The sequence below is a fragment of the Rhea americana genome, unplaced genomic scaffold (genome assembly GCF_003343005.1).
Source record: "Rhea americana isolate MKP2758 unplaced genomic scaffold, rheAme1 scaffold_1, whole genome shotgun sequence".
NCBI lineage: Eukaryota > Metazoa > Chordata > Aves > Rheiformes > Rheidae > Rhea > Rhea americana.
The window spans coordinates 1,049,290-1,063,124 of record NW_028185038.1 but is presented as its reverse complement, the minus strand read 5'-3'; the positions used below and the strand labels follow the sequence as shown (position 1 = coordinate 1,063,124).

General features: G+C 35.4%; 1 protein-coding gene across 1 annotated transcript; it reads left to right on the top strand.

The window, feature by feature from the left end:
• Positions 1 to 3,609: 3,609 nt before the first annotated feature.
• Positions 3,610 to 4,869, top strand: LOC146601750 (uncharacterized). The gene is given in 1 exon segment (XM_085325036.1): positions 3,610 to 4,869. A coding segment is annotated over 1 exon segment (1,260 nt).
• The last annotated feature ends 8,966 nt before the right edge of the window (positions 4,870 to 13,835 follow it).

Here is a 13,835-nt window from a genome sequence, read left to right as displayed (position 1 = left end):
ATTGTCTTGATGGTAGGATTACTTAATTTTAGCTTTACTTACTGTTACTTTCTATAATGGTGGATCTCTGCTAACTTAACACATACCCAGTGTTTTTGTCTCCTTATCTTTATTTGCCATTCAGTGGAAAGAGCAAAAGCATTTTAATACTTTTATTTTGCTACAGGGCACAGTACTTGGCAACTTTTCCTGTACCTTAGGCTCTCAGGTCGTCTTTGATTTTGTATAGTAGAAATGTTTGAAGTTTCTGACTGGCAATCTCCCTTATCTCACTTCCTTTTGAGGTACCTGGATATTTTAGTACTTCCTTTTGCTGCGGGGCACAGCACTTTGGAGGGGAAGTTTCTGAATACTTAGAACATGAAGTCTTCTTTAATGTGGTAGCACTGTGTGCGCTCTTACTCCTTCAGTTCTTCTCTATCACCTTAAAGAGTTTTACATAGCATTCATATYAACTTTTTCTCTGTCACAGCCCTCTTTAATCCATTTCAGCTATGATACTTTATCACAGCAGCCTCTCTCCAACTTGCTATACCAAAACTATCTTTGTAGTGATCTTTACCAGTATTATGAAAGCRTTTTGATATCTACTGGCAAAATGTTGGTTTTCGAAAAAATATTCTTGTTGCTGAGTGCATAAAAAAGAGATGTGGGTCAGTGTGCGTATGTGTGTGTGTGTGTGTATATATATGTATATATGTATATATATATATATATATATATCAAAGTTTTTTCACTAATGTGTCACTCTAGTGACAGTGAAATGATACTTTTTTCTAACTTTACTTGCTGTCTGTGTAGTAGTTATGGGCAATGGGTCAGGAATCCAGTTGATGTAAACCGCTGTGGTCTTATCTACTGCACTGGAGATGCATCACTTAACAAAGATCTAGTTTATTATACAAGATTTTGCAGAATGTGTTTCAGTACCTTCCCATATATAGGGTTGTCTCTAAGGAGAAGGCTCTTCCCCTTCTCCTCTCACAGAAGTCTCTACTGATGGTAGAATTATCTGATAAAATAGTGTCTATTCTGAGCTAGCTCCAGGAAATTTGTCTCTTTTGCCCCCTTCAGAAGTCAAGTGGTACATCTTGATTGAACAGATTCTTCCTCTTTATCTACCTCGTTATGCRCAATGTGTATTTCCCTGTCCCTTGCCTTACTGTTCACATTGTGTTGGTCACTGGTAACAGAGATATAAATCTCTGGAATGAGACTCTGGAATGAGGCTCCATCATTTTCCCACTCATAATTCATGATCTGATGAAGAATATACATGACCATGACTGTTTTCTGTTCCAGTTTATGTTTAGAACAGRTTTTTCATAAGGAGAATGGTGCTTGCTGGTTGTGATTATGCAGCCTTCTTAAATATTGTCATTCAATATTAATAGTAGAGCTGTGCATGCTCAGAAACATAAGGAAAATAAGACACAGARACCTAACTCAGAGAATTCAAACTGTCATTTAGACAATTAAGCTATTATTTGACAGTGAGCTGTGACAGATAGACTATTTGCTCTATCTTCTAATAACCTTTTCTCTCTCCTCTTTCTATTAAAAAAAAAAAAAAAAAGGCTCGTCGCTTACACTTTTACGTCAGTCTTGATGAACCATATTTTGTTAACTTTTCTGGCCTTGCTGCAGGTTAGTGGTTAACATCTGCCAGTTTTGGGGATTCCTAAACTTCTTGTGAGTTGCAGTCATTCCAGCATCTCTCTTTACTGAGCTAACTTAAATTGAGTAATTTCTTTCACTGAGGATGCCTTATGCCTGTCTAACTGAAAAACTTCTGTTAAATACTGGCAAGCTTGAAGTGAGAAAAGAAAAAAGAGGGGAGGGGACGGGAGAGGAGGGAAAAGGAGAAGAGGGGATGGGAGAAGAAAAGAGAAGAAAAGAAGAAAACTAATTTCATTTGGATAAAGTGAAATGTCAAGGTGTCACAGAGGAGTGCAGATGGGTAAAAGTCATGCTAAAATATAATCACCCAGCTACAAAGTGGAAGATGGAAAGGTAGATGAATTAACTCAAATTACAGTAATCACCTTAGATCCTGGATTAGGAGAGAGGCTTCATCAAAATCTAGATCACACACTTCACTGCACAGAGTAAAGGTTGGCCCATAAACAGAAAAACTTGTGAAACTGTTCTTATAGAATGTCCTTAGCCTAGACTGAAATTGCAAATAGATCATCCTGCTAAAGCACCACCTCTGCATATCAGTGAAGGGAAAACATTATGGTCTACATGGCAAACTGATTATGTCAGACAATTCGTATCCTCTGCGGGATATCGACACATCCTCATAGATGTGGAAGAAGCCTCTAGCTGGYTTATGGCAACTACATGTCGGAAAACTGATGGCTGAAATACAGTGCAAGGACTTTCATCTTGGTTCTCAAATCTGCCCACTCCAGATGTTATCCAAAGTGATAAAGGTTCATATTTTCCATATAAAGATGTGCAAAATTTCCTCAAATTTTCAAAGAATTCAGTGGACATTTCATACCCCACATTAGCTTTTCCTACCATCCAATTTGATTGAGGATAATGGCTTATTKAAAAGGGGTCTCAAATTACACAAGGCTCAATGGGATATGAGACTTCCCAAAATACTTCATCAATTAAACAATCTATATGGGCCTACTGGAATCCCTATAAGTTAAGCATTCCTCACTAGAACTGAACTCAGTGTTCCACCTACTGAGAAAAAGGAAGTTCTGGCAACATTGCTGCCAGGACAGCCTGTGATGGTCAGTTTACCATTCATCAGTAYTGTGCCTATGATTTTAACTAAACCTCATGACCCACTTGCCTGGGAAGCTACCAATAGCTGGTGAAAAACACAGAATTAGTGTACAATGGATTTTTCCTTCTTTTTAATGAAATAACCTATCCAGATGACCCCACCAAGATAAATCTATTCAACTTTTTGTTTTGTAGTATCCAACAAAATGAATACACAAATATACTACTATTGAAGACTTTTATGATGCTAATCAACTCAACTGTCAACAAAGAAATCACAACTGGCCTTGGTCTCACACTCATATAAAATACACAGGAAGCATGAGACTGAATTCTAACGAAGGCCTAAATTTGTCAACRGTGGTTATGCACAGAACTGAAGTTTACCTGGAAAGTGAGTGGAAATGGGATAACACACACAGACTTCCTGAATAGCTTGGAAAGGTAGGACAGTAATAAAATAGGATGCAGAATCATTAATGGATCCACTCAGGAACTCGAGTCTCTGTAACTGAAACAAGAACAGGGACAGAGCAAAAGAAGAAACTTTGCTATGGAAAAATTAGATTGTTAGTACAATTTTACATCAGGCCAACCAGTTTTTGTGGTCAGCCTCTGGGCCTACCAYAGTGTAAGACTATCATTTAAATTTAAAATTAGCATTACTGAACTTAGTACAACAACATCCACTCCAACTGTAATTGTTTCCACTAGTATAAATACCTTTACCATAAAAAAAAAAAAGAAGAAAGAAAACTATCCCCACAAATTTCTGAAAYTGGACCATATGTGATCAAACATATAGGACAACAACAAGTGCTATTTAATCCAACATGGTCTYTCAAATGAGTAGAACTATTGATGCAAATCAATATCTCTACAATTAAACCAACTTATTTGCTGTTCCTAAGTACATCGTATGCAGGATGGTTAGCATGGTTGCACAAGTGAACCCTCACCTCTCCTAAACAAACAAGGAGAGACGTAACTGGTATCAAAGGACCAGGATTGGGAGTCTTAAACACTATAGATGCTGATRCACTCATAAATAAACTCAGCACAACAACAAGTGATTTGCACAAATTGGCACATCCATTGCAATCTTCTCTATTAGCATTGGGAACTAACCAATGGCTCTTATCTGATATATTGCCTCAGTGGGAAAGAATTAATGAAAGAGATTTTCGATTGATTGTAAATGCACTTGGTGTAGCCCAATACAATATTTCTCTAGCTCTTAGTTGCATTCAAGCTCAATCATGGATGCAAACTATAAGAGCAACAATTATAACGGAAGGTGAAGAAGGCCCTTTACCCTCTGAAATTCAAAAGGTTATTTCGGATAATACAACTAAAATTGAAAAGGAATTCCATTCTTGGTGGTATTTAGTCAATTTTACTTATGACTCCTTCAACAATAAGGCTGTAACTTTTTTCTTGACAATATGCAGCGCTTTGATATATACCATATACCCAATCACTGTGCTGGGACTAAATCACRATGGAGCTATAATGGGTAGAGACCCGTTAGATCGTAGAACATGTGCCCAGCAAAACGGAAACAAATGACAAAGCATTGATGTTCACACATGTGTCGTACGGGAACAACAAGGATTTATTTGTGAGAGTAATACCATCAAAGCCCAAGACATTTGTCTTGACACTGAACAAAACATTTGTCATTTTGAAATATATCTTGATGAAACTCCTGAAACTGTACTTGTATATCTTGGAAAAGGATATATTTGTATGAGAATTCTTTGTAACTTTATAGTAATAGATAATACTATAGATACAAATAATCATTTGAATATTTGTATTTGTGATTTTTCTGAAGTTATGGGATGTGACTTTAATTATTCAACTCCTGTTATAGCTTATCAACTATTACAATCTAATTATACAGCATATCAAAACCTGTTGCCTATCCTCATCGGAACRAATCTTACATTGGTGAAGAAATTGCTACAACATGATGACCTGTGTCACCTACTGAAACACACTCAAAACCACAGACAAAAAACTCTGATCACAGTTCATCACGACACAGAAGAAATACACTGTGTTTTGGAGAAAATGAAAAAGGTTGAAGAACGTAATTGCTGGGAAACTCTTGGATGATCACAGACAGCAATGGGAATTTTYAATTTCATGTATCCCCCAACTGTGATTTTAACTCTAACATTATTATGTCTATTACTAATAATCATATTATATATAAGGGTCTGGGACATCATGAAACAAACAGCCCTTGTTCAGCTGCCCAAAACATATGAATTAGTGCATAATTAATAGCAATATTTTGTGTTAARCTGTTTACTTGCCATGAACCTGTAAGTGTATCAGTCATCAATAYTATACAACATACTATTTATGGCACAGAGGCAAGAGGAAAAACTCCTCTGTGAAAGATGAGATGGATTGACTATAGTCAGAGAGTGAAGTGTGATGGTGTGCTTTCCTCTTCCTCTCCTCTYCAGTGTGCTCTCCTTCCTATCTTCCCATATTTTTTCCCACTTCCCTCCCTCTCTTATAGAGAGGTTGACGACATYACCTGGACAGGGGCTAACAGAGCATGCACCAACTAAAACTCCATYTAATATGCAAATATGTCTGAGTCAATTATCTTAATTCATAAAAGGGGGAGGGGGGCAGCCAAGGGCCCACTGAGCTCTCCTGTATTACAACTGGCTGCACCGTAGAACCTCCTCTTGAGCAGGGATGCCTCTCAAGGTTACTTCTCAAGGTTGAGGGRTTCCTTACCCACTACAGATCCTTGGTAAGTGACTAACAGCATGCTKAACTTTGCAAACTTAGCTAAATTACATCTCTGATTAATGGTACACATCATCCTTAGGCATAAACCATTGACCAAGTCTAGGACTAAGACTGGATCTGGCCRCACCTAGGCTCCTCTTCAGAGGAGTTTAGAAAGCAAGGGGTTCTAATTCAAACCTCATGACTCAATGGGAGGTCTCTATTAACTGTACACAGAATTCTTAGACATAAACTGTTGACCAGATTGAGGCTGATATCGGATCCAAGTGCACCTTCTCTCCTCTGAGGGAGAGAATTGGAAGGACCCATCCTGAGCCTCACAACTCAACTGGAGTGCCTCCTGAATGCTTTTATCTGACCTTCTCCTCCTCTATGCAGTAAAAAGCCAAGTGAACCTTTCTATCGACCCTCATTGAATCATTGTCTTATTCACAACTGTTGCACTATTTTGCAACAATAAATATATTGTTGCTTCTCTCTTCCCCCTCCCTCCTGAAGTGCATCCCTCCTCACTGCTCTGCACTCATCCACAAAGAATGTTTTTGATTACAAATCTGGAAATAMAATTACAAAAGAAAATAAGTTAAAATAGTTGTCCAAGAATTAAATTCTATGCTAAACAATCTTAGTTGTTTCTGTATTTCATTTCTRTCAGAAATTTCCCCTTCCTTTCTCATCTCTTCTGCCTTACTCCAAAGGCTTTCATAGCACATCCTCCCTTTTTCTTTGAATAAGACAGCTCCTTCTCCTCCTTTCTTCTGTCTGTATTCTTACTTTCCTCCTTCATTCTTTTTCTTAAAGAAATTCAGCTTCAGAATCTATATAGTTTGTGATTATTCCAGCCTTTTAAACTCCTTCTGATCTTTGTATTCTCTTTGAGTACCCTCTTCCCCTTTAGCCTGTCCTTGATTTGCTTCCAGTAACTGAATTTGTCTCTGCTCCTGCTGAGTTTCTCTGAATTCGTAATTCTATTCTTCCTCTTGATTAATGTATTCTTATGAAGCTGGTGGCAGTCATTCTGTTTAAAATATTTTCAAGGTTGTATGCAATTGTATATTATAAGACACAGTCATTGAACAAAGATGTCCCTGAATTCACAACTTCTAGGTTGATGTATGCTGTATATTTTAGCCACATATCTGACAACATAGGTAACATAGCTGGAAACATTTCCTCTCCATCACTTTTTTTATCATTGTTGATTTTGGGGTAGGTGGTCTGGTCTTTTTCTGTGGTGATGGAGATGGACAGAGTAAACATGGCTGCTACCTTTAGCCAGGTTATTCCACTGTCCTATAGCCACGTCAGGAAGACGAATAGCAGTTGCTGATATCATCCCTAAACATGATAACCCAATTACTCATGAGGAAGCTTCTGACTGCTAAAGTTGTATAAAGGATGCTGACACAGATTCAGCATGCACGAAGATTTATTGGAGGGATCTCTAGCTTATGGCAATCATCACCTCTGATGATGAAAATTACTTTGGGGGAAAAGTTAGAACAAAAGGAGAGAGAGAGAGAGAAAGAGCAAAAGGAAAGGGAAAACTGTCATCAGTGGTCATCTGGGAAGAACAGTGATAGGGTCCTAGATAAGCACTCTCCTTTGGTGGCTCTCTCCAATGCTATACGTTGTGATAATTAAGATGACAAGGATGCTGATGACTTTTTGCCATGCTTTCTTCTAGTACTGTCCTGTTTTCATCCAGGATGCCCTCCAACTGTGCCTTGGTTGTTCCCATTTATGATGTTACTGGTGCTGACTGGAGCAGGCAACTCAAAAGCAAAGGTTGCACAGTGGTTGTTAAGCTTCCATTTACATAGATTTTTGGATAATATGAAGTACTTAAATAACTCTCAATATGTTTTACCCTGTCTTTGGTTTTCTTTAATATAAATTAAAAACTACAAAATGAGATAGAGAGAGGTGGGGGAAGAGCTGTTATTCTCATGTTATTGCTAGTTGTGTCCCATAAGAACCCCCCCCATAACAACACTGCTGGGGGTTGCAGCCGTAAGGCCATGAGAATAACAGTGTGAGAATAACATCAGGAGGAAAGGAAAAGTATTGCTAAAGAATCTCTGAAAAATGCTCAGCAGCTTCAGGGAAAGGTTATAAAACTGCAAATAGCAAACCCTTGGGTGTTTCCTTTTTGTTGTTTTTGTTTGTTTGTTTTAGCATGAGATGTCAAGAGACTAAACTACTTCAGCATGAAAAAAAAAAAAGAAAAAAAAGAGAATTGTTAAATGACAGGAATCTGGAATATTATTCCCTTTGGAAAAATTCTCCTAAAAATTGGAAGGTTAAATCTTACAGCTTTATCTCTTATCTCTCCTTTTTTTTTTTTTTTTTTCCTGCAAAAGCTGTTTCTTTCCCTCAAGCTAGAAAATAAGCTAAAGGGACACAAGAGCAGAACCATAACATGAAGATAGTTTTTTTGCAAAAAAAACATAAGCATTTTTTTTTTTTTGGCAGAGGAGGATGATATCCGTATTCTGCATCAGAAGACTAAGTTAGGCATCATGAGGGATTTGATTGTCACTTTTTGATGAAGAAAGACACGTTGATAGGTGACAATACACCTCCAGTGTAAAAATGATAAACAGAATTCTAAAGCAATTTTCTTGAARAAAACATCCTGAGTGACAGGTATGCAGTATGAGAGACTGTAATCTCAAAGATCTTAGGAAAACGATGAGCACCCATCTGAATGTCTTAATGCATCCAATAAAGACAACAAAAAAAAAGTTTTTATAAAACTAAGCAGATTTCAAATGTATTTGAAACACACTTTGATTAATTATTTGGAGATGGAGCCTACAGTCAATTATTTTGAAAAGGGAAAAAATAAACAAGCAACAACAAATATTAAGTACTTGAATGTCTAGGTTTACTTTCTATCTCTTGTAGGTGWGATATTACTTCAGCTCTTTAAAATCTTTTAAATTTCATTCCATAATCGTGCATAGAACTATGTTCTCTATTTCACAGTTATCAAATCTTATATTCCTAAAGTAAGGAAATTRCTTAGACATATGTGCCACATGCTCATGGTGTCAAATATTTGCGGTTGCCATGAATTAAAACCGAAACTGAGACTCTGGTACTTATGTTTAAGTGTGGGCAGCGCCTAGCTACTGCACCATTTTAGATGGCCAGGTTTCAAAATTTTGCCCACAATGATCAATTCATAGCTGATTTATTATCTATGTTTTAGCTCCTCTACAAGTGTAAAGTTTTGTTTTAGGAGGGTTAGTATAAATGCAACATTTTGTAGCCGCTTTGATTTGAGCTGAACAGGTTATTTATTGTATTTGTGTCATCTGACAGTAGTGTATTGTCTTTTGTTTGAGACCTGGTAGCARGCTGAGAAGTTAAAAAGTTTATGAAAAAAATTGAAACTAAATTGCTTTAACTAGCAATCAAGTAATATTTCAACATATATAGCAAACTGCAAATAACCTTTTCAGCTGTGAACACTGAAAAGATAAATACATTTCATATAGCATTTTCATGTAATTAACATATACAGATTTTTTTCCTAAGGTGATAAAGTTTTACAAATCCTAGAAGTTACAAAATTACTAAATGTGTTTTCCATTCCAAAATAAGGAAATATACTGTTATCTCTTATTCTATTGTGGTAAATACTGACTTATTACTGTCTACTGCTACTGTTAGCGACAAGTTTGTTTTGTCAGAATACTTTAATTGGAAGCAGCTCCTGCTGTGGGTTGACTTTGCAACCAGTTTGTAGTAGAGAAGTGTTCACATCCCACAGGGCCATACTATAAATCTTATTTTTTTCTTCTTTCCTTAACCTTTTGCTCCTAAGGACAAAGGTCCTTAGGACCTTCTGGGGTGGACTATTGATTGCCTCAAACAATGACAAAGATATAATATTAAGGGTGAACACAAAAGCCTGGCCACTTTTCACAGTCCTTTCCTCCTATATTCCTCCTGCATCCTCAGCAGTATATAAAGAGTACATCCCTGCCTTCAGAATATGCTTAAGGAAGTGTTTTCCATGATTTTATCTAATTGTTTTTTGAACCACGTGATACTATCTGCCTTTATAACCTGCGGTGGCAATAAATCACAGCAATTAACTGCCTCAAAAAAAAAAAAAAAAAAAGGAAAGAAAGAAAGGCTTTTTCTTTTCTTTTTCTAACCTCCTACTAGTTTCAACAAGTGCCCTGCAAGTTCTAGTACTGTGGCATTCATTGAATATGCTATACAATATGTTATCTCATTCACCACCTTCATTATTCTTTAAACCTGATCTCTCATCCTCTTTGCCAAATTTCTATCTATAACCAGAACACTGTACTCCTAAACCTCTTATCAGATCTTAYTGCATTTTGGAACAGCAGCATCATTCTGCACTGGCAGCTTCGTGCATCTAGATTTTAGGTGGTGACTTCCARTATGTTCATCATCAGAGTGCTATTACCTTTATTTTTTCAGAGCTTATTCTTCAAACATAACCATACTATTCTTGAGAAAGAAAAAATAATTTTTTAGATTATAAAAATTATATGTCTTGATAATAGTTCATTAAGCCAGTTGTATAGGGTCTTATTCTATCCTCACTGAAATGTAAATAAATAAWWAAATAAAATAAAATAAAAATCAAGAATACGTATCTTGAAGCTAAAGAAAGAGCTATGGAAATATACCTGAGACCTAAATCAGATTACCTGCATTAAGAATAAATAAGYAAGTAAAATTTGCACATTTTCTTTTTTAAATAAAATAAGCAATATGCAAGGAAAAGTTATTCAACAGCAAATTCAACAACAAAGTTATTTCAACTAATTAGACACCTTGACAATTTATAAACTACACATTTTCAAACAAAAGGATGGAAAATTATATAATAAAATAGAACCTGTTCTTGCACTGCCATATTACGGTAAAATATACTGTAATGTATATGTTTTAATTATATAATATTGCTTTAAAAATATTTCAGTTTAGCCCACTTCTATGAATTAGCTCAAACTATAAGTAAAGCTGGTAGAATAATGAATTGTTATATTGTACAGTTTGAAGAGTTTTATTGTTCTTTGGACACGCTACATGTTTGATTGTGTAACGTGTTTCTCTACCTGAAGCTAGAATAGGATCATTTTGAAAAACCAAATATGTAGCTCAGTTGGTTAGAGCGTGGTGTTCATAATGCCAAAGTCATGGGTTCAATCCCCAGATGGGCTCACTTGTYTGAAGGTTGGACTAGATGATCTCCAGAGTTCCCTTCCAACCTTACCAATTCTATGATTCTATATTAATCACTATAATAATGCATATGTGTTTTTTCCAGTTGTGCATTTTCTTTGAGGATATTTGCACTACAAAGAAACTATCGATATTCACAACTGTATAAACGTGCTAAAAAATTTCAGTACCGTAGCTCATTAATTCTGAATTTTTAATACAATTAATTGCATTCCCAGAAAAAACAAAAAAGGAGAAAATTAAATTAYTTCAATTTTAAACTCAATCCTTTTACCATGTGTTTCCCATTTTTCTCCGCATGGTTTGAAAGTTTAGACACTTATCAGTATTTTTGTTCATAGAAATATGATTGTTTAATTTGGAAAACATCACTTTTTAAGAAGTGTAAGACTCGATACTTCTGAAGATTTGAATCCCAGTAAAAAATGAATCCTTATTTCAAAGTCTATTCACCTGGSTGTTTTGAGAGATGCACAATAATTCAAGAGCAAGTGCTAAGACTGTATGCACATGCACGTAAGTTGGTTTTCATAAAATATATTTCTCTTTCATGCAGTCAGCAAATAGAAAACTGCATAATGTTTGTTTTATTTTATTGTTAGCAAAACAGTTTCTGYAGCTTTAAAAAAGTAAAAATGACACCTCTGCATATCCTTACAAAAATCTCTAAGGAATAATATACATGGAGCAGCAGCTGTTAAGCTACTTGTAACTTGTCTTTTGTGTGAATTGCTCTCATCTGATTAAAGAAATTAGCTTGGCAGAACAAATTCTGTTGCTTCATGAATATATAAGGATAAATTAAGTACTGTTACCTGTTTGCAACAGAAATTATGAACAGATTTTTACTGAGGAGACTTCTTTTATAAGGCTTATTCATAAAGACTTTTAACTATCTCAATTAATAAACAGCAAGTTGCATAAAGCTCAGAATCTTGAAACTAAAGGCAATACACGAGCTATTCATACAGTAAATGAATTGTTTTGAGGTGAAAATCAGTACAAATCAAGATAACTTCCTTGTGATAACTTCACTTTCATTTCTAGCTGCACTCCAAACCGTGGACTAGGAAGGACAGTAAGAAAACAAGAGGAGTACTTTGAGTCATGCTGAAGGTGTATGAAATGTAAAAATGAAACCCAAGAAAAATTTATTTTTTCTCCAAAACTATTGTTAAATACTCCTCCTTACAAGCACATTAAGCTTATAATTAAGCTTTTCCTTTGAAAGTATCATGAGCTCACTGAAATTTGCTTTGTTTTCCCTATGATTTTACTATGAATTTTATGTTTGCTGCAASGAGATCCTATTTATAACCATAAGCTACTGTTGGTCTGAATGCAATGCTGTATTCCAGAGAGAATTGTTTAAGGATTTTTAAATTAAAAAAAAAAAAAAATCACACTCAGAAATGAAACATTAGTAAACATTCTGCCCCTCTGAAACATCTAAGCACTCACCTCAAAGTATACTCTAAATAAATGTTTGGATTTTGCATGCATGGAAGCATTTTACTAGTTTCTAAGATTAAAACACAACATGAATGGCATTATATAATAAGCTAAGTGATATTTTGCTTAGATATTATACAGATGTGGATCCAGATCCCCACACAAGTCACAAATGATGAAAAAAATGTTAAACTGTTACTTAGAAAATTGRAATAGTTAAGAATCCAATAAAACTCTTGTTTGCAAATAAATGAAAACAGACTAAAAAAAGAGATAAGAAAAAAGTTTTTTTAAAAAAGTTTTCACTTTTTCTTGACATAAACTAATTCAGTACAGCTGAATTTCTTTCTTTTTTACTCAAAAATCTAATTTTTGTACAGAAAACTGCTTTGAGGGATTTTATTTTGGATAACCTTAATTATTTTCATAAAAAGATGAGTAAATTACTAGCCATATAATTAGTTTTGGTGTTTTTCCTTGTTACTTCTCATGATCATGAATATAAGCAGGATTTTTTTTTTCAGAAGTTATTTTCTTCATGAGCTTATATTTAGTGATACTGCAGTGCCATAAAAAAAATATCACGAAGTAAACTCTAAGGAATGTAGTTGTCTCCATCCTGAGGACCCTGAAGCCTGTTCCACCCTATTCATTCACCCAAAAGTTTCTAACATATCTTCTATTGATGGGCAACAAATTCTCTGGAGAAATAACAACAGTTTTAGTATGAAGGCATACATAATATGATCTGTCACTGTGTCTTGCCTTAGAAGGTCATTTTCAGAAAGTTAATAAGCTATTCTCAGAAAGCTGAAAGAAGTTAGGTTGAAAGTAACACAATGAGGGAAACCAACAAACATGCTAAATTTCAAATCTATCATGATAGCTCTTGGAAACACAGAGTAAAGCCACTTAGCTCTGTGCAGGAAATGCACACCTTTAATCTGATAATATAATAAACTCCCCAGTAAATTAATTAATGGTGTCCCCTCAGATTTACACACAGAGTGCAGGAACGAGTTTGTTTACTCTTTCAAATTGAAAACTATTGATTTCCTTTAGCAACACATCCCTGTTGACTGTGAATCGGTCCATTTATTTCACAATCCCATCAACATACATATTAATAAAATACATTGTATTTTTCTTTTTTTTTAAAAAAAAAGAATATTTAATTTTGAGGCATTTACACCTGTCTCAACTGAAAAAATAGATAAAATATAGCATTTCTTCCTCATTTGGAGAATAAGATGTTTGGTAAAGGCTGAAAACATCCAAATACCATCAAAGCCAAGACCGAGAGTATGCTCAATTAATTATTTCTTTCACAAGCAGGGTTTGCTTAACCCCCCCCCCACCTGTCCTGACTGTCCATTCTTAGATCTAGAGCATGCCATCAGTACTGCCAATACCCCTCTATGTGATAAACCAGACTGGAATTTGCTCCAGGCTAGAGTAAAATCAGCAGAATAAAGCCCAAAAGGCTGTTCCSCTCCCCAGTTTTATTCCAGGTAAATTATCCAATCTGGGTCACCACATGGCCTCAGAAGCAGTTAAACTTGCACTATTGAAGGAGATCTTGAAGGGTAGAAAGGGACTATAGGCAAAACCAACATAAG